General features: G+C 39.9%; 1 protein-coding gene across 1 annotated transcript; it reads left to right on the forward strand.

Annotated features, from left to right (window-relative positions):
- Nucleotides 1-1052: 1052 nt before the first annotated feature.
- Nucleotides 1053-9258, forward strand: LOC124461948. Its single transcript, XM_047013345.1, has 2 exons — nt 1053-1151; nt 8285-9258. The coding sequence occupies exon 2, from the start codon at nt 8319-8321 to the stop codon at nt 9183-9185; it is 867 nt and encodes a 288-aa protein (XP_046869301.1). The 5' UTR covers nt 1053-1151; nt 8285-8318; the 3' UTR covers nt 9186-9258.
- Nucleotides 9259-23751: the final 14493 nt, after the last annotated feature.

Consider the following 23751-nt stretch of genomic DNA (forward strand, 5'->3'; position numbering starts at 1 on the left):
GGTATGTCCGCTAATCTTGGATTGATAAAAATATAGCGGTATGTCCGCTAATCTTGGATGGAAATGGCTTGTGGTATTATACAAAAATTTCAATATTATGTGGTTATTTTTTATAAAAATATTTTTTTCAAAATTTCAAAATTATTTTCTCTTTTTTTTTCAATATTACTTATTATTATTTTCTTTCTTAACTTTTCATTATTTTCTTTTTCTTTTTGAATATTACTTATTATTATTTTCTTTCTTAATTTTTCATTATTTTCTTTTTCTTTTTAGAAGGGGGAAAAAATTTAATTAAGGATTTTATATAAAAAAAAAGAGGGCGTCTAACGGATAGACACGACAGAAGTGAAACCTTCCGTAAAACAAACTGAGAGAGAATGAGACGGAAGCAGCATTAGGAGCGGGATAATTATAGGTTCATTATAATATTGCTATAAAGGTCATATTTTTTATTTTCTTCATTTTATTATTTTCTTCATTTTATTATTATTATTCATCCTCAATGTTTTCAATTTCAACAAATGATACGAGTGGCTTATGATAGCTACTATATGATACAAATGCTTTGGTTTCGATGTTGTCAACATATCTTTGAAATACCGCGTCAATTGTTGTTTTTGATCGTGTTGTTGATTCAGTGCGATTGTTACACATTTTTAAACTGAATGTTGTATTGAGAAAGTCAATTAAAGGAACCGCTGTGTCCAATGCAAAATTTACGTTAAAATCGCCACTTAAAATCATTGGAACTTTATCGTAATCTTTTCTAGGTGTTTATGCCCAACCGGGCAACACAAGGGTTAAAGGAGGCGGAAGCTTTCACCTCGCACCGCTCTCCCGATGGTGCCCATCGCTCTCCCCACGAAAGAACTCCCCACACTCCGCTCCAAGCGGGGCTTGGTGCCCTGCTCTTAAGCTAAGCTAGAGTTAGTTGAAGTTTATACCTGAATACATCAAGTGAAGTGAAATACGTTCTGCGTGTCAACGAATTTACTGGGAGGAAAAAGGGAAAAAGAAAAGTTCACCTAGCTGCCATCAACCAGAAGGAAGTTCGACCCCCCTACATAAACATTTGGTCCTTCGAGCCGGATACTAAGATCCTCTCGAACCACTAGCATCGGTGGAATTTCATCCATATTTCAAGCTAAGTAATTTTTTTTGCAAATTATAGGTATATGAGTACATGTACATGCCTCCAGCATCCGTACCCATACTCACATACATATAATTGTTGCCATTGATTCTCCTAATCCAAGTAAAAATTACTTTCGCGCAAATTTTTCCTCCTCAAAGGAGAGAAAATTTTGGTCCCCAAATTTTCATACATATATATGTGTCCAGTACATAAGGCGCCATATTGGTTCGCCCACTTCAAGTTTTTTTCTCGCACTTTGGCATATATAGGCCAAGTATATAAGGCGCCATATTTTATTTGCCTATTTCCAATATATATTTTTTCGCAATTTCAAAAAAATATTAACACATATGTATGTATGCAGTGAATCAAACCTACGAAAAAAGTGATCTCCTACATATAAAATATATATACATATATGCAAGCAGAGTGTGTGAATGTGACAAAAATTACAAACATATCCAGTGCTACATTAAATCCAAAAATAAAGGTTTTGTGCAAATACAGTCCACTCCTGGGAAAAGTGTGCGCGCAGTGAAAAGTGGTTCCAACGAAGAGAAGAAAATTTTCAATACGAATAATAAAGATTTAAAAAAAAAAAAACGAAAGTGAACCACCCTCTCACATATAAAAGCCACACTTAGACATTTCTGGTGACCAGACACCCTATAAAGTTGGGGGCATATCGGTTAGACACAGCAAAAGAAATCATATTTTAAAAAAAAAAAAAATAAAAACCATTAATTTATATAAAGAAATCCGATCCATTCACACCTCTGCATATCGCCATTCCATATTTTCATATTTAAAAAAAAAAAAAAAAGAAATTTTTAAATACATATATATATACTCCAACATATTACATATCCATACACATACATATATATACATATTTTTCTATACATAAAATTTTACATATATATATTCATATCCATGTACATATACATATTTTTTTTCCATACATAAAATTTTACATATTGATTCTCATATACATATCCATACATACATATATTCCACAAAAATTTCTAATTTTTTCGCACACAAATATATTTTTCCATCACCGCGAACAAATCCCGCTATCCCTTGCAGCCTATATACATACATTACATACGTGCATACATAAGTACCGCTTAACTGCAGTATACCAGCACAGCTGCGAGCTCATGTGCCAAAGACCGGCACAAAGCAAACGACCAAAAGTAGCTGTGCTGTATACCCTAGGTTGGCAGGCACTTTGTGGGGTATATATGTTGAAGGGTCACGTTGAGGAAAAAAAAAAATCGAATAATATTTAATTGGTAAAAATTTGTGTTCCGCGTTTTTGTTTATTCTATTCCCACGCGTTCCAAGTCGTATCTTTGGAGTTAGATTCCAATTCCAAAGTGTTTCCACGCGTTCCAAGTCGCATTTTTTGGAGTTATATTTCAATTCCAAAATATTCCCACGTGTTCCAAGTCGTATTTTTGGAGTTATATTTCAATTCCAAAGTATTCCCACGTGTTCCAAGTCGTATTTTTGGAGTTATATTTCAAGTCCAAAATATTCCCACGTGTTCCAAGTCGTATTTTTGGAGTTATATTTCAATTTCAAAGTATTCCCACGTGTTCCAAGTCGTATTTTTGGAGTTATATTTCAAGTCCAAAATATTCCCACGTGTTCCAAGTCGTATTTTTGGAGTTATATTTCAAGTCCAAAATATTCCCACGTGTTCCAAGTCGTATTTTTGGAGTTATATTTCAATTCCAAAGTATTCCCACGTGTTCCAAGTCGTATTTTTGGAGTTATATTTCAAGTCCAAAATATTCCCACGTGTTCCAAGTCGTATTTTTGGAGTTATATTTCAATTCCAAAGTATTCCCACGTGTTCCAAATCGTATCTTTGGAGTTAGATTCCAATTCCAAAGTGTTTCCAAGCGTTTCAAGTCGTATCTTTGGTTCTATTGCAATTCCAAAGTATTCCCACACGTTCCAAGTTCGCATCTTTGGAGTTATATTGCAATTCCAAAGTATTCCCATACGTTCCAAGTCGTATCTTTGGAGTTAGATTCCAATTAAAAAAGTGTTTCCAAGCGTTTCAAGTCTTATCTTTGGTTCTATTTCAATTCCAAAGTGTTTCCACCCGCTCCAAGTCGCATCTTTGTAGTTATATTTGAATTCCAAGGTGTTCCAAGCCGTTCCTAGGGTTTTTTGGCAGTGTTCCAAGTCATTCCAAACGTACCAGCTCGTTTTCTGTTTTTTTCAATCTATTTCAAGGCGTTTCAAAGCCGTTCTTCAAGTGGTTTGGTAGTGTTCCAGTTTTACCCAAACGTTCCAGTTCGTCTTTTTTGGCTAATTTTCAAGCCGTGCCAAGCCAGCTCACCACTTTATAACCGCCACTCTCTGGGGTTATGAGCACGAGCCCGTCAAAAGACGAGAAAGCAGCTGAGAACACTGCAGCCCCGAGCAAATCCTCAATTGCTGCTCCAGGTCAGCGCCAGAGGAGTACCAGCCCTACTACTCCTCCTTCCCGAGCATTTCAGACCCTCTCTAGTCCACTAACTCTCAAGTCCGCACCATCGAGCACGACCTTTCAGCAAGCCACGTCAGAGCCACGACGAGCAAGCCAAAAAGAGGTCAAATCATTGGTACCACTTCCACAGATTTTGGTAACCGCCCCAAGAGTCACTCGGTCCGAGACCAAAAGGGTTTTAGCTGCTTCCACCATGGCTTTGAAGAAGTTTGGTTCCATTTGCGATAAACTAAGTCAGTTTGAAGTCGACACCCACGTCACGTCACTGTCCGAGGTCAGCGTATTTACGCTCCAAGTCCGTCGTGATCGAGTTCAAGCGTTGTGGGAGAAGGTCGAGCAGGAATATGAGAAATGCGAGGCACTCATAGATGGTAAAGACGATAACTCTGAAGATTTAGCCATCCAAGCTAAATATGACAAATGCTATCAAGTTTACGAGCGATGCACGGCTCGATTAAACGAGCTTATCCATGAAGGGTCTGCTCCGACTCCTCCGAACCGTCATGCGCCTACCTCTGCACCAGCAGAACGAGGCTGTCGATTGCCACCCATTGACACAGAAGTCTTTACGGGAGATTATTTAAAATGGCCCACGTTCCGTGACTTGTTTACAGCCATCTACATAAGCGATTCGCGAATTTCCCCTGTTGAAAAGCTGTACCATCTCCTAGCGAAAACGAGGGGTGAAGCCAACCTCATTGTAGCAAAATTCCCGCTTACAAATGATGGTTTTGAAACGGCATGGAATGCACTTAAACAGCGTTTCGAAAATAAGCGACTTATCGTGAACAGCCAATTCCGAGCACTTCTTGACCTGCCTCAAATTTCCCATGAGTCCGGAAAAGCATTACAGGATCATCAGAATGCTCTGCAGGCTTCCATTCGCGCTTTTGAGCACTGTGGCCTGCCAGTAACCACTTGGGGAGGCATGTTCGTATTTTTCTGTTCCATCAAATTGCCAAAGAATACCCTTTCATTATGGGAGCAATCTCTGGGAGACAAGACTGCCATTCCAGAGTGGCAAATGATGGACGATTTCCTCACTGAGCGGTTCCGTACGCTCGAAGCGGTGGAAAATACAACTGCAATGGCTATTTCGGTTCCCACATCGAAACCTCCACGAAATCCGATTCCAGCCACCCGAAAGGCTAATACATTTGAAGCCAAGGTGACCACCAAACCAAAATCCTGTGATCTCTGTATGAAGGAGAATCACCCGGTGCGTCGATGTCCCCGCTTCCTTCAGATGACGGTGCCAGAGAGGGTGGCATACATAAAGAAAAAGTCCCTTTGTCTGAACTGTTTCGCAAGAGGACATCAAGTAAAAGATTGTCCGAGTCAGCACAATTGCTTCACGTGCAAGGGGCGTCACAATACGCTCAAACTGTCAGGGCCGAAGTGACAGGCATTAAGTGAAAGGTCAATAGAACCTTGAAGGTCTGTCACATAAGCATTCGGTCATCGCATGGACCTCCAGTCCAGATCGAGATAGAAGCGTTTGTCTTGTCCCAAGTTGCTGATGATTTGCCGTCATGTACGATAGCCCAAGCCACACTGGAAGGAATGCCCAATATTCCTCTAGCCGACCCCTCCTTCAGATTAAAGGCAAAGATCGATCTACTCCTTGGCATTGATGTAATACCAGCGGTGACTCTTTCCGGCATCCAGACCGAAGTGTGCGGATCTTTAATGGCTCAAGAGACGAGATTCGGTTGGGTCATTTCAGGCCCGTTGCAAGGGGTCCCCGTCAGTTCATGTGCCGCGTTCACCACGAGGGTCGCAGTTAGCAGAGAGGAGGGACTTGAAACTCTTCTCACAAGGTTTTGGGAGGTGGAGGATCTACCGGGCAAACCGGTAGAAGATTCTGACTCTGTTTGCGAGGTCAATTTCCAGAAGACCACAAGAAGAGATGTTTCGGGGAGATATACGGTCTCACTTCCGTTTCGAGATCCAACCAACATCAACCTTGGTCATTCCAGACCAGGGCATTGGCTCAGTTCCTAAAAAACGAAAGCCGACTCCTCAAAAATATTCCGGCAAAAACTGAGTATGACGCCGTCATCCAAGAATATTTGGACTTGGGCCACATGCGTCAGGTTCCATTTGACGGCACTAATAACAATTTTTATTTGCCACACCATGCGGTTTTCAAGCCCGACAGCACCACAACAAAGGTACGGGTAGTTTTTAACGCCTCTAGCAAGTCCACCAACGGAGTAAGTCTCAACGACATACTTTACCCTGGTCCGGTACTTCAGTCCGATCTCACTACTCAGATTCTCAAGTGGCGTTTTTTCCGAGTAGTTTTCAATGCCGACATCACAAAAATGTACCGCCAAATTATGGTCGATCCAATCCACACGCCATTTCAGAGGATCCTGTTCCGAAATAAAGAGGGGCAGCTTGGTGATTACGAGCTGAATACCGTCACGTTTGGCATTAACTGTGCTCCGTTCTTAGCCATCCGAGTACTTCAGCAACTCGCAAGTGATGTACAATCCAAATTTCCTTTGGCTAGCGATATTATCAAGTCCTATATGTATGTCGATGATGTCCTGGCAGGGGCTCATAATGAAACAACGGCAATCGCAATGGTCAATGAACTTCAAGACGCTCTTGGTTCAGCTGGCTTTCCCTTGCGCAAGTGGACATCGAATGTGAAGAGCGTGCTCAGTTGTATTCCAAAGAGTCATTTACTGAATGCTGATTTCCTCGACATCGAAGAGGCCAGCACAGCGAAAACACTGGGAATCCGATGGAAAGCGACTACGGATGAGTTTTATTTTGTCATCTCACCCCAAGATGTCAAGTCAGCTTATACTAAGCGAGAAGTCCTCGGGCAGATCTCCCTAGCCGCGGCCTGAGTGCGCAGGAATTGGTACACAAGGATTTGTGGTGGCACGGCCCACCATGGCTACGGGAACCACAAGAGTCCTGGCAGCGAGCGACACCACTCCCACTAGACACTGCCTTGGAGAAGCGGGTAGTGAAGGTCCACGTCGCGATCGCTAAGCCAGCCAACGAGATATTATCTCGTTTTTCCAATCTGGCACGTGCCTTACGAGTGATAGCATATGTGATCCGTTTCGGCAGAAGGTGTCGTAAACTTCCAAACGATTACTCCGGGGAGGTGACCTCTAGCGAGATCAATCAAGTACTCCAGGCGTTGATCCGAGTCACTCAGCGTGATTACTTTCCGACGGAACATCGGTGTCTACAGCAGAAGAAATCTCTGCCCACGTCTAGCACCATTCTCAATTTGAATCCTTTCATTGACGCATCAGGTGTGATCCGAGCATGTGGGCGCGTGCAACAAGCAGCGGCCCTTAGTTACGATGAGCGTAACCCCATTCTGTTGCCAGTAGTAAGTCCGTTGTCCCGGCTGTTGGTGCTTTTCACGCATCAGATCTCTCTCCATGGGGGCAGCCAACTGGTAGTCCGTCTCATCCGACAGAGATACTGGATTCCAAGACTGCGGAATCTAGTAAAATCGGTGGTCAATTCATGCAAAGTCTGTGTGATTTATAAAAGAAGGCTGCAATCACAGCTAATGGGCACCCTTCCGGCCCAGCGAACTACTTTCGCACGACCTTTCACGACCACCGGGATAGATTTCGCAGGTCCTTTCGACATCAAGAGTTTCACCGGCCGCGCTTGCCGCATATCAAAGGGATATGTGTGTGTCTTTGTTTGCTTTTCCACCAAAGCCATTCACCTTGAGGCAACTTCGGATTTGAGTACCGAAGCATTTCTGGCAGCATTCGCTCGCTTTGTATCGAGGCGAGGGTGTCCCCAGCAAGTGCAGTCCGACAACGGAAAAAACTTCGTAGGTGCATCCAGAGTGCTTGAAAAGGATTTCCTAAGTTCTACCCAGCAGAAAATATTATCCCACTACAGCCATCAGAATCTGTCCTGGCATTTCATCCCTCCCGGGGCACCACACATGGGAGGGTTGTGGGAGGCTGGAGTTAAGAGTTTTAAAACTCTGTTCTACAAGGCCACTTCCAACCAAAGGTATACTTTTGAAGAGTTCTCTACGCTGCTGGCTAAGGTAGAGGCGTGTTTGAACTCGCGGCCGATTTCTCCTATGTCTGAAGACCCCACCGACTCTTTAGCTTTGACCACAGGCCATTTCCTAGTTGGCGGTCCATTGCTATCCGTGACGGAACCTGAAATCAAGGATCAGGTACCGTCTATCATTAACCGGTGGCAGCGTCTGAAGGCCGTGAGTCAGCATTTCTGCACCCGATGGAAAGACGAGTATCTGAAGGAGCTACATAAGCGCAATAAGTGGCGATTCCCTTCTAAAAATCTTGAAGTGGGCGATCTGGTGGTACTCAAAGACGACAATCTTCCATTTAATGAATGGCGTCTCGGGCGAATCCACCAGACACACCCTGGCAGTGACGGCAATGTCCGCGTCGTCGAACTGCTTACCGCTCGCGGTATTGTGAAGCGTCCCGTCGCAAAGTTGATCTTTCTTCCTCCAGAAGAAAGAATTCAAACCCATTACGTAAAACTACAGTAGCGTCCAGCACTTGGTCCTTCCTCCCAAGTAAGAAGGGCCGAGCTGCCAGTAGTAATATGTGTTCTATCGTCCTACATTAATCCGCTTTCTTCATTATTTGTCCCGGCAGCTTCCTGATATTCGTCAACCTAGATCCCGTTTCCATGGCTCCGAGACCGCGTTCAGTACAGGCATCGAAAGAGGAGCGCAGATGTTCGCGAGGAACTGAGTCCTTCCGTTGCCGAGTCTGTCGCGGAATCCATCCTCTGAAGCGATGCCGTCGCTTCCTGCGGCTGAACGTGGAGAAGAGGATGAGGGCAGTGCTGGCGAATAAGTACTGCGCCAATTGCCTGGCCCACCAACATTCCGGAGGAAGCTGCTTAAGCGGTGATAAGTGCCGAATCTGTGAGGAGGATCACCACACGCTGCTTCACTTCCATGAACAGCCACGTCGACGCACTCCAAGCTCCGTCGTACGCCGAGTCACCCCCGAGTCCTCCAGACGAAGGGTCGCGCCAACGCCAGCCTCCGATCCGAAACTGACCTTGACCACACTGCTGCAGCACCGCAATCCGCATCTGATGCCCACGGCGATGGTGCGTATTGAGACGGAGGGAAAAACCTTCGACGTGAAGGCCCTGGTGGACCCTTGTTCTGCGGTATCGTCGATGGCGACGTCATTGGCCACGGCCTTCAAGTTGACAGCCGTCAATATAGGGGCAGAGAAAGCGGTGGCAGCAGTGATCCGGTCCCCAATCAGTGAAGGATGGCGATTGGAGGCGATCCTGAAGGTGGTCGATGGCTTGTGCTGCCGCACTCCAAGCGCTCCGGTGGACCCACAGATCGCCAAAAAGTTTGAGGGCGTCGTCCTGGCGGATGAGACGTTCTACCGACCGTCGTCAGTGTCTCTGGTCCTGGGCGCGGATGTGATCACGGAGGTCATGCTAGAAGGGAGTCTACCTGGGGTTGGCGGGCGGCCGATTGCGATGCGCACAGTTTTTGGCTGGACCCTGTCCGGAGCGTGCCATTAAACTGCCTGGGTCTTGCACTCCTGCAAGGGGGGGAGCATGTTTATGCCCAACCGGGCAACACAAGGGTTAAAGGAGGCGGAAGCTTTCACCTCGCGCCGCTCTCCCGATGGTGCCCATCGCTCTCCCCACGAAAGAACTCCCCACACTCCGCTCCAAGCGGGGCTTGGTGCCCTGCTCTTAAGCTAAGCTAGAGTTAGTTGAAGTTTATACCTGAATACATCAAGTGAAGTGAAATACGTTCTGCGTGTCAACGAATTTACTGGGAGGAAAAAGGGAAAAAGAAAAGTTCACCTAGCTGCCATCAACCAGAAGGAAGTTCGACCCCCCTACATAAACACTAGGTATCCGCGATACTTCTGGTGTATACTTTATTAAATTTTCATGAATGAATTCCGTGATGCTATTTATTGATTGATTCGGTGCAATATAAATTGCCACAATTAAAACTGTTTTTCCATTGCTCAATCTGGTTTCGCATGCACATATTTCTCCCACTTTAGAGAGCTGAACAGACAGTGATTCTAGTTGCTGTGCATTCATTCATTATATATTTTGTGATACATTTTTATTTACTTTTTATACCCTTGCAGAGGGTATTGTAAAATTGGTCAGAAGTTCGTAACGCACAGAAGGAGGCGTTTACGACGTGAGAAGCTGAGTTGATATAGCGATGTCCATCTGTCCGTCCGTCTGTGCGTATGCGTTTTACTCAGCCGTCTTAAGAGCTATCGGGATGAAATCTTTTTTTGGGGTTTTTTATTACCCGGGTAAGATAAAGTATGAAAATCTTTAGGATCGGACCACTATATCATATAGGTCTAGAAGAAAACATTTTGCGGACATGGCTATATCAACTCAGCTTCTCATGCTGATCAAGAATTTATATACTTTATGGGGTCGTAAACGCCTCCTTCTGTGCGTTACGAACATCTGACCAATTTTACAATACCCTCTGCAAGGGTATAAAAAGTAAATAAAAATGTATCACAAAAAAATATATAAATATATAAAAAGCATTATGAATAAAAAGCATTATAAAAAAAACTTCGACCAAGCTGGGAGTCGAACCCCGGCCGCCCGATCGCCAAGCGAACACACTAATAACAGAGCCACGTCGACACTTTCTAATTTGCCGTTCGATATAGTGTTCTTATATCACTGACTCTAAAGGACTTTAACGCGTTTTTTGGTCACGAATCACTGGTATCTTTCACTAACTCACGATCACGTTGTATTTAGCAGGGTCCCTGCTCGGGCGCCAATTAAACACTTCCTTCACTCACGGGTTAAAAAAATGAATTTTTATTTATAAAGTCACTTTTATTACAATACAGTATGTTTTAATTACAACTGAAAAATGCTGACTTTGGTGAGCGAATTCGGCGGAGTTTAAGCGAAGTTACCGGTTGGTTTGTACTTAGGCTCAAGACTGATTTGCTATGGTTCGATTATGTTGGATGAAGGCTTGGGTAATCGACGTCGCCGCAGGCGGCGGCGTTGGCTGAGTCCAATAGTCCACTTTAAGTGCGTGGGACCATTCTTTGTTTACACAAGTGTTCAGGACCATTCTTTGTTTATTGCCGAAATTTGTGAAGTGGTTCTGCGTATGCACCGAACCCGACACCATTCTTCTAAGGCCTGGGAAAGTGGGGTGTATAGACATATACATATATATATAGACACATACATATATACATACATACATATATACATAATTAACTGAAGGAGAGAACGGCATTTTTGCCGAATAAAAATAATAATTGTGTGTTGAACGTCAAACAAGACGGAGGTTTTAATTTTATAATAAAAATACTAAAAGTAAATAAACACCGGGAAAAGTTAGTGGCCAAGATGTTAACTGGCGCGGCCTCACGACTTCAGGGACGGGAAAAAGTGCCCCGAAGGAACTTACGTTCATGCATAAGTACCTAAGTATCAAAAAAAAAAAAAAAGTGTTTAAATAATTATTCACGAATATTTCATTGGTAAAAAAAAAAAAAGTATTTAAATAATGATTCACAAATATTTCATTGGTAAAAAACAAAAACAACAAAAAAAAAAAAATTATAATAATGCATAAATTGTTGCCTAATCGTGCTAGAGATTGTTAAGTGCGCTAAACCAGTGCATTTAGCGATTGAACCAAGACAACAGACTTGCATGTCTCGTCAGAGTGACGGAGATGCCGCAACGGTACAAAGTTGCTTCGCGACAAGCGTCTCTATTTCATCATCTTTTTGGTCTGACCGCGTCGCGAGTCGCACATTTTGGTGGCTTTACGTGTTCCGTTAGAGCAGAACGACAGCGATGTCGCGACAGTCAGAATTGTTTAACGAGTTGCGTCGCAAATTTTGGAGTGCGTTTTGTAGTTTCCTAACCTTTTGGGCAGCGAGTCATTTAAATTTCAACGGCCTTGCAAGTAACATCGATCTTCAAAAAAAAAAAAAAAAAATATAAAAGAGAAGAAGACAGAAGTCAAAGTAAGTGCAAATTAAACAACAAGCTGTGAAATTCGAATGCTTCAAGTTTGTCAACTGAAGCTTGCAAAGGCCCAACAATATTAGCCGAAAGTGAAAGGGGTAATGTACATGTATATATATAGATATAAAAAAAAAAAAAAAAAAAAAAATTGATTCAAATAAAATATGTAAAACTATAAACAAAAAACACTACTATAAAAATAGTATAACTTTCCCCAACTTTGTGATTCCCAAGGGACCCTCCAAAGTAAAAGGGGGCAAACCAGCCTCTGGTTTTCATATTCAAAAAAAAGAAAAAAGAGAACAAATAGTTAAACGACACATAAGCTGTTTAAACCAACACATAAGTTGTTGTAAAAATTTGTATGTATGTGTAACCGGAACCTGGTGTATTGGACAGAGCTAATAAAAAAAAAAAAAAACATAAAACTATATATCAAATTTGAAACAACAATAAAGATGTTGAATACACATAAAAGCTTGTCTATTCAAAAGAAAATAATAATTTTTTTTTTATTAACAAGGTGTGTCATAGCTTAATCTGGTGAAATTCACGGCTGATGACTGTCCGCCCTTAGTTGGGACTACTGCAACGAGCAACAATCTCAGCTAATAAAACAACAAATATTTAATCCCATCATTTCATCGCTTGCCACACGGAGGGAGAACAATTCGTGAGTCGACAGATTCAAAAAAAAAAGGAAGGACACCTTGCTTACACATAACACTAATTACAATAAAACATAAGTAAGAAAGATATATTAAGCTACGAGTAAGTTAAAAAGTAAGAAACACGATCTAAGAGACTAGTCAGATAGTAACAAAAACAAATTCAAAAAAAAAATAAGTTTTCGAATTACCAATGAGTTTCGAATTATCAAAGCCTTTAGATCAGGAGATTCCTCCAGACCAACCCACTGGCCCCCAAACACAGGAGCCATTGGGTGGGTTTAAGATATCCGATTTATTACAATTGAGGGACTAAAAAAATTCATTACCAATGTTGAGGAAACAGGAACCAGGAACAAAATTCAGGGTAAAGCTCATGAAGTATTGTATCAATCAAATGTGCGACTTAATTGGAATGAAATTAAAGATACCTTAATTAAACACTTTGTCGATAAAAGAACCCAGTATAATCTAATAGCCGAACTTTGAATATTAGCACTGCAAAGCCATCCGGTAGAGATATTATACGAAAAAATCACAAATATTCAAAGAGCTCTACTAAACATCATTGACCAAGAGGATACCAATCCAACTATCATACAAACAAAGAAAGAATTGTTTCTTAACCAATGCCTAACCACTTTCCTGAAGGGACTTCGTGGACCTTTAGGTTCAATAGTTCGAGGCAGAGACCCCACGGATATCGTTACAGCATATGAAATAGCAATTGCGGAAAAGGAAGTTTATACTAGTCAAAGAGAAGCTAGGCGAATAAATCAGAGCTTTGAAAGAACAACGTATAATGGTCGAAATTCGGGATCGTCCCAATCGGGAAAATCGGCCCCAAAACCTACAAAAAAGGGAGAGAAATTGGTCTCAAGAGGGAAAAACAAATAATTATAGTAACAACAATCAAAGACCATTTAAACAAAAAAAGTACGACAATGAGCAACAAAGTGACCGACAGAGACAGAAAAATTGGGGAAACTATAGTACCCAAACTAGAAATTCCAACTTCTCTAACCAGTCTGCAAAATCCAACACAAACAACAGTAATCAAATAAAAAAAGAGATGAGTTGCACAACATTAATGATGACCAAAATTTTCAGTATGTAGCCTCAACATCCAAGCAGGCTACATAACCAAGCACACACATGGCTCGATTTTATCAAAAATTAAACCTTTTGATCGACACAGGGTCTACTACTTCTTTTATTGACCCTCAACTTGTTCCAAGTGAACAACATGTTACACTAACCGAGCCAAGAATTATAAAAACAATTATAAATACACATGCACTATATTCAGCATGTTTACTAGACATGTTTAATGAATTTAACCAAAATGGTACACCAAAATTTTTATTATTTAAATTCAATTCATTTTTCGATGGCCTTATAGGAGTCGATTTACTAAAAACATTGAAAGCAAAAGTAGACTTAGAAAATTTCGTGTTGATCACACAAAATGCAAAATGCTTAGCAGGAGAAAAGCTAGAGATTGAGCATTCAACCAGAAAACCTTAAAGAAGGAACTTTTCTTTGCCAGGAAATACAACTAGATAATGACATTTTATTTCAAACGGATTATATTCAGCAGAAAATAACTTCAGTTGGGTCGAAATAACAAATTACTCCGACTCACATAAAAGTATATGTTTTGACCAACCACTTCAAGTAAATTCATATTCCAAAGGTCAGCATATAGAAGTAAACATCGCTTTCCAAAATGATAATAAAACAGATCTAAACTCATTTGATTTTAACAAAATAATTAGAACTGCACATATAAACTCAGAAAAAATCCAATTATTAAAAGACATTTGTGTTGAATTTTCTGACACCTTTTATGATGACAGTAAGCAACTATCATTTACAAACGAAGTCAAACATAAGATTTTGACTAAAGATGATATCCCTATTTATACAGAATTGAGGTAAAGGAACAATTAAAAAAATTACTCGATAATAAAATAATAACACATAGTCACTCTCCTTGGAGTGCACCGGTTTGGTTTGTGCCAAAAAAAGCTAGGCATCCTCAGGAAAAAGAAAGTGGCGTCTAGTTGTAGATTTTAGAAAGCTAAATGAGAAAACCATAAAAGACAAGTACCCTATGCCAATAATAAACGATGTCTTGGATAGAATTGGGAAATCGAAATATTTTTCAATACTGGATTTAGCCAGTGGTTACCACCAGATAGAGATGCACAAGGACGACATCCAGAAAACAGCATTTTCGGCGGAGGGAGGACATTACGAGTTTATCAGAATGCTCTTTGGCCTGACTAATGCACCTGCAACTTTTCAAACTTTTTAATAAGATTCCTTATTTGGTGACTTTGGAACCTGTTGCCTTGCATATATGGATGACATCATTGTTTTCTCGCCATCCTTACAGGAACATAACCAACATTTAAAAAAAGTCTTTAAGAAAATTAGAAATGCAAATTTAAAATTACAACCGGATAAGTCTGAATTCCTGAAAAAGGAAATCGAATATCTGGGTCACATTGTTACCCCGAAGGGGTAAAGCCAAACCCGACAAAGATTGAGATAATAAAGAAATTCCCTTTGCCTACTACACAGAAACAAATTAAATCATTCTTAGGTGTCATGGGTTATTATAGAAAGTTTATTAAAGATTTTGCTAAAATAACAAAACCTCTAACTAAACAACTGAAGGGAAAATCAAAGGTTACTGTTGACTAGGACTTTATCAAAACTTTCGAATATTGTAAAACCTTGTTATGTAATGATCCGATCCTAATATACCCTGATTTCGATAAACCGTTTATACTTACTACAGATGCAAGTAATGTCGCTTTAGGGGCTGTTTTATCTCAAGGAAACTTGGGATCGGACAAGCCAGTTTCATTCGCTAGCAAAACACTAACGGACACCGAGGCGAACTACTCTACCGTCGAAAAAGAGATGCTTGCTATAATTTGGGCAATTAAGTATTTTAGACCGCATCTTTTTGGTCAAAAATTTAAAATTGTCACTGACCATAAGCCACTGACATGGCTTATGAGTTTCAAGCAACCAAATTCCAAATTGGTGAGATGGAAGCTCAGACTGTTAGAGTACGATTACGAAGTTATATACAAAAAGGGGTCTCAAAACGTGATTGCTGACGCCTTGAGCAGAACATCACTTGATATCAACTTAAATGAGCAAGAATCAGTCGAGGCGACATGTGAGGAAACCGTACATTCAGGCCTAGAGAACATTTCACAACTTATAGCAATTTCGGAAAAATGTTTAAACGATTTTAATATCCAAATTATCCTATATAAATCGAAAGCCCGTTTAAAAACAAACTTCGCCGCATTATATCAGAACCCATTTTTAATAAAAAAGTCGTGATTAGAATTTTGAAAACTATTTTAAAACCAAATAAAACTTGTGCAATTTTTACCACTGACACAATATTCAAAATAGTACAAGAGGTTTTTTCACAGTTTTTTTTCAAACAGTACACTCTATAAAGTTGTTAGATGCACAGAGTTTTTGGAAGAACGTACCACACAGGATGAACAAGAAAAGAAATTAGAGACTATCACTATTATAATAATCACAGGGGAATTGATGAAACTCTAGCCCATTTAAAAAGAGCAATATATTTTCCACATATGAAGCAAAAAATTACAAAAACAATAAACAATTGTGACTTATGCCAAACCTTGAAATACGATAGAGATCCGCAAAAGTTCCCTATCAGGAAACAGAGGTTCCAAAACTCCCATTAGACATAATTCATATCGATTTGTACACCATTAACCATCAAAATGTTTTAACAATAATAGACAAGTTTTCAAAATTTGCTGCTGGGTACACTATAACAGCAAGAGATAGCATAAATATAATAAATCAATCAGACATTTTATGTGCACTCATGGCATACCTAAAAAGATTGTGTGTGACCAGGGTGCAGAGTTCGCAGGAAATCTTTTCATTGATTTTTGCACTCAATACAATATCACCAGACATGTCACATCTTTTCATCAGTCTTCAAGTAACGCTCCTGTTGAACGATTTCATTCGTCTTTAACAGAAATTTACAGACTAATAATGGAAAAGAGGAAAACTGAAAAAACTCCCACAATACATGACGATATCCTCGCTGAAGCATTGATCACTTACAACAATGCTATACACTCTGCAACTAATTTCACACCCTTTGAATTATTCCCACCTGTTTCAAAAAGCATTAAAATTTACTAACGAACACGATTATTTACAAGACTTAGACCTTTATCAGAGAAAAATATACCCCAAGGTTGCTCAACAAATAACTGAACAAAATAAAAACGAACTTTAAAACTAAACGAAGAAAGAAAGGATCCACCAGATGTGGAAACTGACGAGACAGTATTCAGAAAAGAAAATAGAAGAAATAAATTGACTCCTTGCTTTTCAAAACATATTGCCACTAAAGATAAGGGGGTCACATTTATTACAAAGAAAAAGCAAAAAATTCACAAGTTAAAAATAAAACGATTGGCAAGAAAGCATTAGCAAAAAACCAGGTATATATAGTCATATATCCAATTCCAATACCCAATAACATATAAATATTTCGCCACCTAAAAATTCATAACGTTAAAGTAAACATCCGTTTTTATAAACAATTGTCCCCTTCAAAACCAAAGCGTATGAACGCTAATCCATAAAATTAACATAAACAATTAAACACTTGAAATAATAATTGACCCCCTAACAACCAAAAGCGTGTGAACGCTAACTCAGCAACTAAAATCGCGTTACATAGAATTAGTGAATAATCACTATAAAATTCCGAACCGACATCAAGAACTTACGGGTAGTGCTCAAAAGTCTACAACAGTGAAAAATATTTTCTGCCAACTGTGCGCGGAAATATCAACTGTGTGTTGCAACCAAAAAAAAAAAAATATTTACGCCAACTGTGCGCGAAAATATTAACTGTGTGTTACAACCATTAAATCCAATTGAGGAACAAAAACGCCAACTTGTGTGCGAACAAAAAACCAAAATCCAAAATAAAACATAACCAAAACCCAGAAAATTAACAAAACAAAACACCACAAAAAACCCAGAAGATCAACAAAACAAAACATCACTAAAACCCAGAAAAAAAAAAAACAAACAAAACATCACTAAAACCCAGAAAATCAAAAAAATAAAACACCACTAAAACAAAAAAAAGAAGAAAGAAAATGGCTGTAGAACTCACCGAAGCCCACCTCAATCAAGCACCGTCTTCGTTAAGACAGGTGGCAAATTATGATGGAGCTCCAGAGAATCTGACGTCATTCATAAGGAGGATAGATTTTATTATGCACCTATATCCAACCCATGATATAAGGCAACATAACATATTGTTCAGTGCAATCGAGATGCAGCTCACTGGAGAAGCACAACGGCTCTCACAAATTGGACAAGCCAACACCTGGCCGGGACTAAGGACACTCCTCATCAATGAATTAAAGACGCAGACCCCTGTGAGGAACTTCTTCGACGCCTCTACAACACTAACTATGCAGGAAATCTTCGTAAGTTTGTAACAGAATTAGAAGATAAGTCCTATATTATCACAAACAAATTAAGTCGAGAAAACGATGCAAATAACACCGCTCTTTATACAAATGCTTTAAATAACACTATAAAAGACGTCATAAACAAAAAATTACCCGATAGATTATTTATGACGTTAGCTAGATACGATATAACCACAGTCAGCAAATTGAAGCAAGTAGCTCAAAGAGAAGGGTTATACGAGAATAGTATAACAGAAATCAGAAAATCAAATCAAAGCCAAAATCAGAATCAAAAAGGTGGAAAATCTTTTGTACCCAATAGTACAACTCCGTCTCAAACAAAATAATCAGATACAACACAAAACAAAAAACGATTCCAAGAAAAATTAAATATTGACAGGGCTCAAAATCCAATGAATAGTGTCACACCTAAAACCCACTTCTGAGAATGTCGGTTGCAAATCACATTACCCAGTAGAAGATTGTAGATGGAGAAGCTGTCAGGAAGGCTTCGGCGCGGAGTGCGGCTTATAGGAACAATAGAAATGTCAGACTCGTACGTTTAGGTAGATAATTAATATTAGTTTATTAACTAATTGAGACTTAACAATAAAATGACGTTTGTAAAGCGATGCCGTTGGATTCGTTCGTGGTGGCCGTTCCTTACCACCGATCGTGGGAGCTTATTCGTTCGCACCCTTTCTCGTCAACGTTTCGTTACCAACTCTTTTTATACTTATCGATACCACCAGGGGTAGAGTATAACGTCGCTTGCCCAGGGCTGAATCAGTATGTTAATGAACTGTCTGGTGACAGCTCGGCCAATCCTGCATTCGGATCGCCCTCGATTCGAGTATCTTCGTCGTCAGATACATCCAATTCGGGAATATTTGAACACCAGGGTTTCATCTTATCCGAGGAATATACAGAACAGTATTTACGTCCTGTAACCTGTATGCCGGGGACATCTTTGATTAAATAACGATCGTTTCCAAGGATTTTGGCCACTTTATAAGGACCTCGGTATCGTGGTTCCAGTTTACGCGATTCGCCTGTCGCGGCTGGTTCGTTTTCTACTACTACAAGATCACCTGTGGAATAAACAAAGGGGTTAGCGTGTTTGGCGTCAAAACGTTTCTTCCATTTAGCTCTTGGCTGCGGCTTGACTTCGAATTTCGGTGATGGTTTCGTTGCAATATGGCTTATCCAGGTCTGCGTGTATCGCTGCAGTTAGGTTGTTCTGCACGACATCAATAGCGTTGAAGTTAAATACGAGATCAATTGGACTGAATCCAGTGGTACTGTTTTTCTGCGAGTTGACGGTCCATTGAAGGTTATGAAGAGTCAGATCCCAATCCTTTGGATTTTCGTTCATCGTTCGTATATAATTGAGAATTATTTGATTAGCGCGTTCTACTTGACCGTTTGCACGGGGTGTTCGTACAGCATTCTTAACGTGTTGGATATGGTTTTGCTTACAGTAATCTTCAAATAATTTTGACGTAAACGCTGTTCCACGGTCTGTTATAATAAAATTTAACAAGCCAAAGTAACTAGAAACTTCGTTTAGCGTTGATAGAACAGGTAATGATTTTGAACTTTTAACTGCTTTTACGATTAGAAATTTACTGAATGAATCAGATATAGACAGTATATGAGTATTTCCTCGTTTGCTTCGAATAAAAGGACCCAAATGATCCGCGTGAAGTCGACGAAAAGGAACCGGTTCAACATCTTTTGAGCATAACATTCTAGCTTTCACAGAGACGTGGCTAAAACCTGATATTGCTGATGCATCGGTTTTTTCCACAAACTTTCTATTTTCAGACGTGACCGGATTTCTCGCATAGGTGGTGGCGTTCTGATAGCTGTGGATGCTGCTTTATCATCTGAAATGATTCAATTTTCTAGTACTCAGGAGATTGAGTTTGTCGGTGTTAAAGTAAATCTTAATCTTTTAATGCTTTCATTACTTGTTCCTATATTCCACCATTGTCAGACATGGTGGTATATTTAAATCATTTCGAGGCAATTCAGTTTGTCTCCTCTTTAGTTTCGAGTCAAGACATGCTCATAGTTGTAGGTGATTTTAATTTACCCGCTTTAGCATGGTCACTAACAGATGAATCTACCACGTTGCTGCCCTCTTTGTCACATGACTTTATTGATGGCCTTCTAGGCTTATCTTTATCCCAAGTCAATCCTGTCTTAAATTCTAATCGTTAGATCTTATTTTTGTATTGGATTCTTCTTATTGTGAGGTTTCTAGGATCGAACCATTTGTTCTTCCAGAAGACAAATTTCATCCTACATTAAATTTAAAAATTGATTTGCCCTTGCTTTCACCATTACTTATTTCAAATGAGTTACCACTAACTAGGTGCTTTCGTAAGACTGACTTTGCCAGCCTTAATGAAAACATTGCTACTACCGATTGGTCTTATCTGTACAATTGTAGTGATATGAACTCGGCTGTTCGTTTTTTCTACGAGACTCTGAATTCACTCTTTGATATTTGTGTGCCTCTTGGTAGGCTGGAGCGGCTTAACAAACCTCCCTGGTTCTCTCGCGAGCTATCCAATTTGAAAAATGTGAAGACACGATATTATAAAAAGTTCCAAAAAACGTCGTTCATCAGATTATGCTCTGTATACAGTCGCTCGTTCAAAATTCATGATGCTTAATACACAATGCTATAAGAATTATCTTCAGCGGTGTAAGCTTCAGTTTTCTTCTGACCCTAAACAATTTTATAATTTTGTTAATTCTAAACGTAAGACCTCTGTGCACCCATCTTTTTTGTCTTTTCAAAATAAAAAAGCGAGCACTGATCAGGCAATTGCCGATATGTTTGCGAGTTTTTTCAAAACAACTTATTCCTCAACGGAATATCGAGCAAGTCCGTATCCTTATCATTTAAAAAAGGCTAATTGCATTTTTAATCCAGTGATTGATGAAAGTTCTATTCTTACCGAACTTAAATTAGTTAAACCTGTTTATTCTCCGGGCCAGACGGTATTCCTGGATGTGTACTCAGGTTCTGTGCAAACGCATTATGTAAACCCATTTTAAAATTGTTTCAATTGTCTGTAGAATCTTCCTCTTTTCCATCTATTTGGAAGGAGTCGTATATTATTCCTCTGCATAAAAATGGCAAAAAGTCCGAAGCCTCTAACTATAGGGTATCTCAAAATTGTCCGCTATTCCGAAAGCTTTTGAGAAAATTATAACTTCTCAATTGCAACATTTTTGCAGCTCTATTATTTTGCCATCCCAACATGGGTTTGTGAAACGTAGATCTACAACCACTAACCTTTTAGAATTTACATCAATAATTATCAAGGGGTTCAAAAATGGTAAACAAACTGATGTCATATACACTGACTTCAGCAAAGCCTTTGATTCCGTTAATCATACCCTATTACTTTCTAAGCTGAGCGACATTGGGTTTCCACCCCTTTTCCTTTCTTGGGTTCGAGAATATTTAACAAATAGAAAACAGAAGGTACTTTTTAAGTCTTCTTTTTCCGTTTCCATTTCTGTGACTTCTGGTGTACCTCAAGGTAGTCATCTTGGCCCTATGCTCTTCACACTATTTATTAACGATCTTCCATCAGTCATTGTTCATTCGCGTGTGCTTATGTATGCTGACGATGTCAAGCTTTGTCTTACTTATAAAGCTACAGATTCATTTAGTCGGGTACAAGCTGATCTTAAAAACTTTCAATCCTGGTGCCAGTTTAATCTACTAAATCTTAACACTACCAAATGTAAGGTAATGACTTTTTTTCGTAACTCTCCTCAACTGGTCACTTATTTCTAAACAACAGCTCTTTAGAACGTCTAAATAATATGAATGATTTGGGCGTACTTATGGACCATAAGTTAAATTTTAACACCCATATTTCCACCACGGTCGCAAAGGCCATGAGTGTCCTGGGTTTCATTAAAAGATGGTCAAAAGAATTTGATGACCCCTATACAACTAAAGTTCTTTTTACTTCGCTTGTCCGTCCTATTTTAGAGTATGGATCTTGCATTTGGTCATTAGACTAGAATCCGTTCAAAAGCAGTTGTTGCTATTTGCTCTTCGTGGCTTAAGCTGGGATCGCAATGTCAATTTTCCTTCGTATTCTAGTAGACTTCTCTTGATTAACCTTCCGTCCCTAACTAACCGTAGAATTATGCTTGGTGTCATTTTTATGCACAAGCTCCTAATTGGTGATATCGACTCGCCTGAGTTATTAGCTCAGGTGAATCTGTCGGTACCATGTAGACAGAGTAGACATCCTTTGATACCTTTATCCCTTAGTCGTTGTTCTTCTAACTATGCTATGCATGAACCTTTCTTCTATCCCCTGTAATCGGCTCAGAGTTTTCTATTAATATGCTTAAAACATCTATCCTATCCCATTTAGTTAATAGATAGCTATAGTATTATGTGTTTACCTGTCTTTTCTATTGTGAATTTTGTCCACGCGATTCGTGCCGTGCGTTATACGGCTGCACCCCTCGGTCGGTCGGGTGGGAGGTGGGCAGTTATCTGCTTGGGCTCGCGCGTAACAGGCTTTGTCCTGGTGTCGTAGGGGCCACTTGAACGTACTGCGCATAGTATCGTCAACGTCCGCTAATGTAAACCTCAACGCATCTACATGAGCCATTTTGCTACCATCTCGATGAATAAATTCACAGTCGTAATCCATTATTTTAATCCACCAGCGCGCCACCTGTGGAATGAGTTCTTTATTCGCTTTGACCTTGGCAATAGCTGAGCAATCGGTCACCAGACGGAATGATTTTCCCAAAAGGTAAACTCTGACCTTTGGAGTGTTTCTACTACTGCAAGCGTTTCCAATGCTTGGTACAGTGTCGACTAAAATAACAAACGGGACGCCAATCTTTGTCATTATGTAACTGCAGTAAAACTCCTGCTAGGCCTAAAGCACAAGCATCGGTGTGTACTTCGTGTTTAGCCAAAAAATCGTATAGAGTGAGAACAGATTCGCTACATAGTTTTTCGATTAGTTCGATAAATGCATGTTGCTGGGCTTCTCCCCAACTAAATGTATTCGCCTCCGTTTTGCGTAGCAGTTCTGTTAAAGGACGTGATATTAATGAATAATTTTCAATAAATTTTCTGAAGAAACCTGTGAGACCAAGGAATCTTCTTACTTCTCTTACGTTTGTAGGTACTTTAAAATTTTTAATTGCGCTTACTTTACATTCGCCAGGTTTTATTCCATCTTTATTGACTATGTGGCCCAAGAACGTAATTTCGGATTGCAGAAACTTGCATTTGTCGTATCGTAGGGTTAAGCCACTGTTTTGTAAGATTGAGAAAAACTTTTTAATTCGTTGCATACTAGATTCGAAGGTCTTACTTGGGATTATTACGTCATCTAAATATGCGAGTACCTCACCTGGTTCCATACTTTTATGATTTCGTTCATTACCGACTGAAAGACTGCCGGAGCGTTAATGAGTCCAAAAGGCATTCTGTTGTATTCGTAATGCCCGTCAGCTGTAACAAACGCCGTGTACTGTTTGGACGATTCACTTATCTCGATTTGATGGTATCCCATTTCCAGCTAGTTGAGCGAATTGCTCTTCCATGTTTGGCATAGGAAATGGAATTTTGACCGTAATACTATTAAGGCGACGATAGTCGACGCAAAGACGATGTTCTCCATTCTTTTTATCTACGATGACGATTCCAGAGGCGTACGGCGAATCCGAAGGACGAATTATATCGTTTTCCAGTAGCTCAGATATGATATTCGTAACAATAGGTCTGAGCGCAAACGGTGTTCGGTTTGGCATAACATTGGACGTTTGATGTTAAAGTGATTTCCTTTTTCGATATTGAGCATTTACCTAATTCGTCGGTTTTCTGCG

This window comes from Drosophila willistoni, unplaced genomic scaffold, assembly GCF_018902025.1.
Source record: "Drosophila willistoni isolate 14030-0811.24 unplaced genomic scaffold, UCI_dwil_1.1 Seg762, whole genome shotgun sequence".
In the NCBI taxonomy this organism is placed as follows: domain Eukaryota; kingdom Metazoa; phylum Arthropoda; class Insecta; order Diptera; family Drosophilidae; genus Drosophila; species Drosophila willistoni.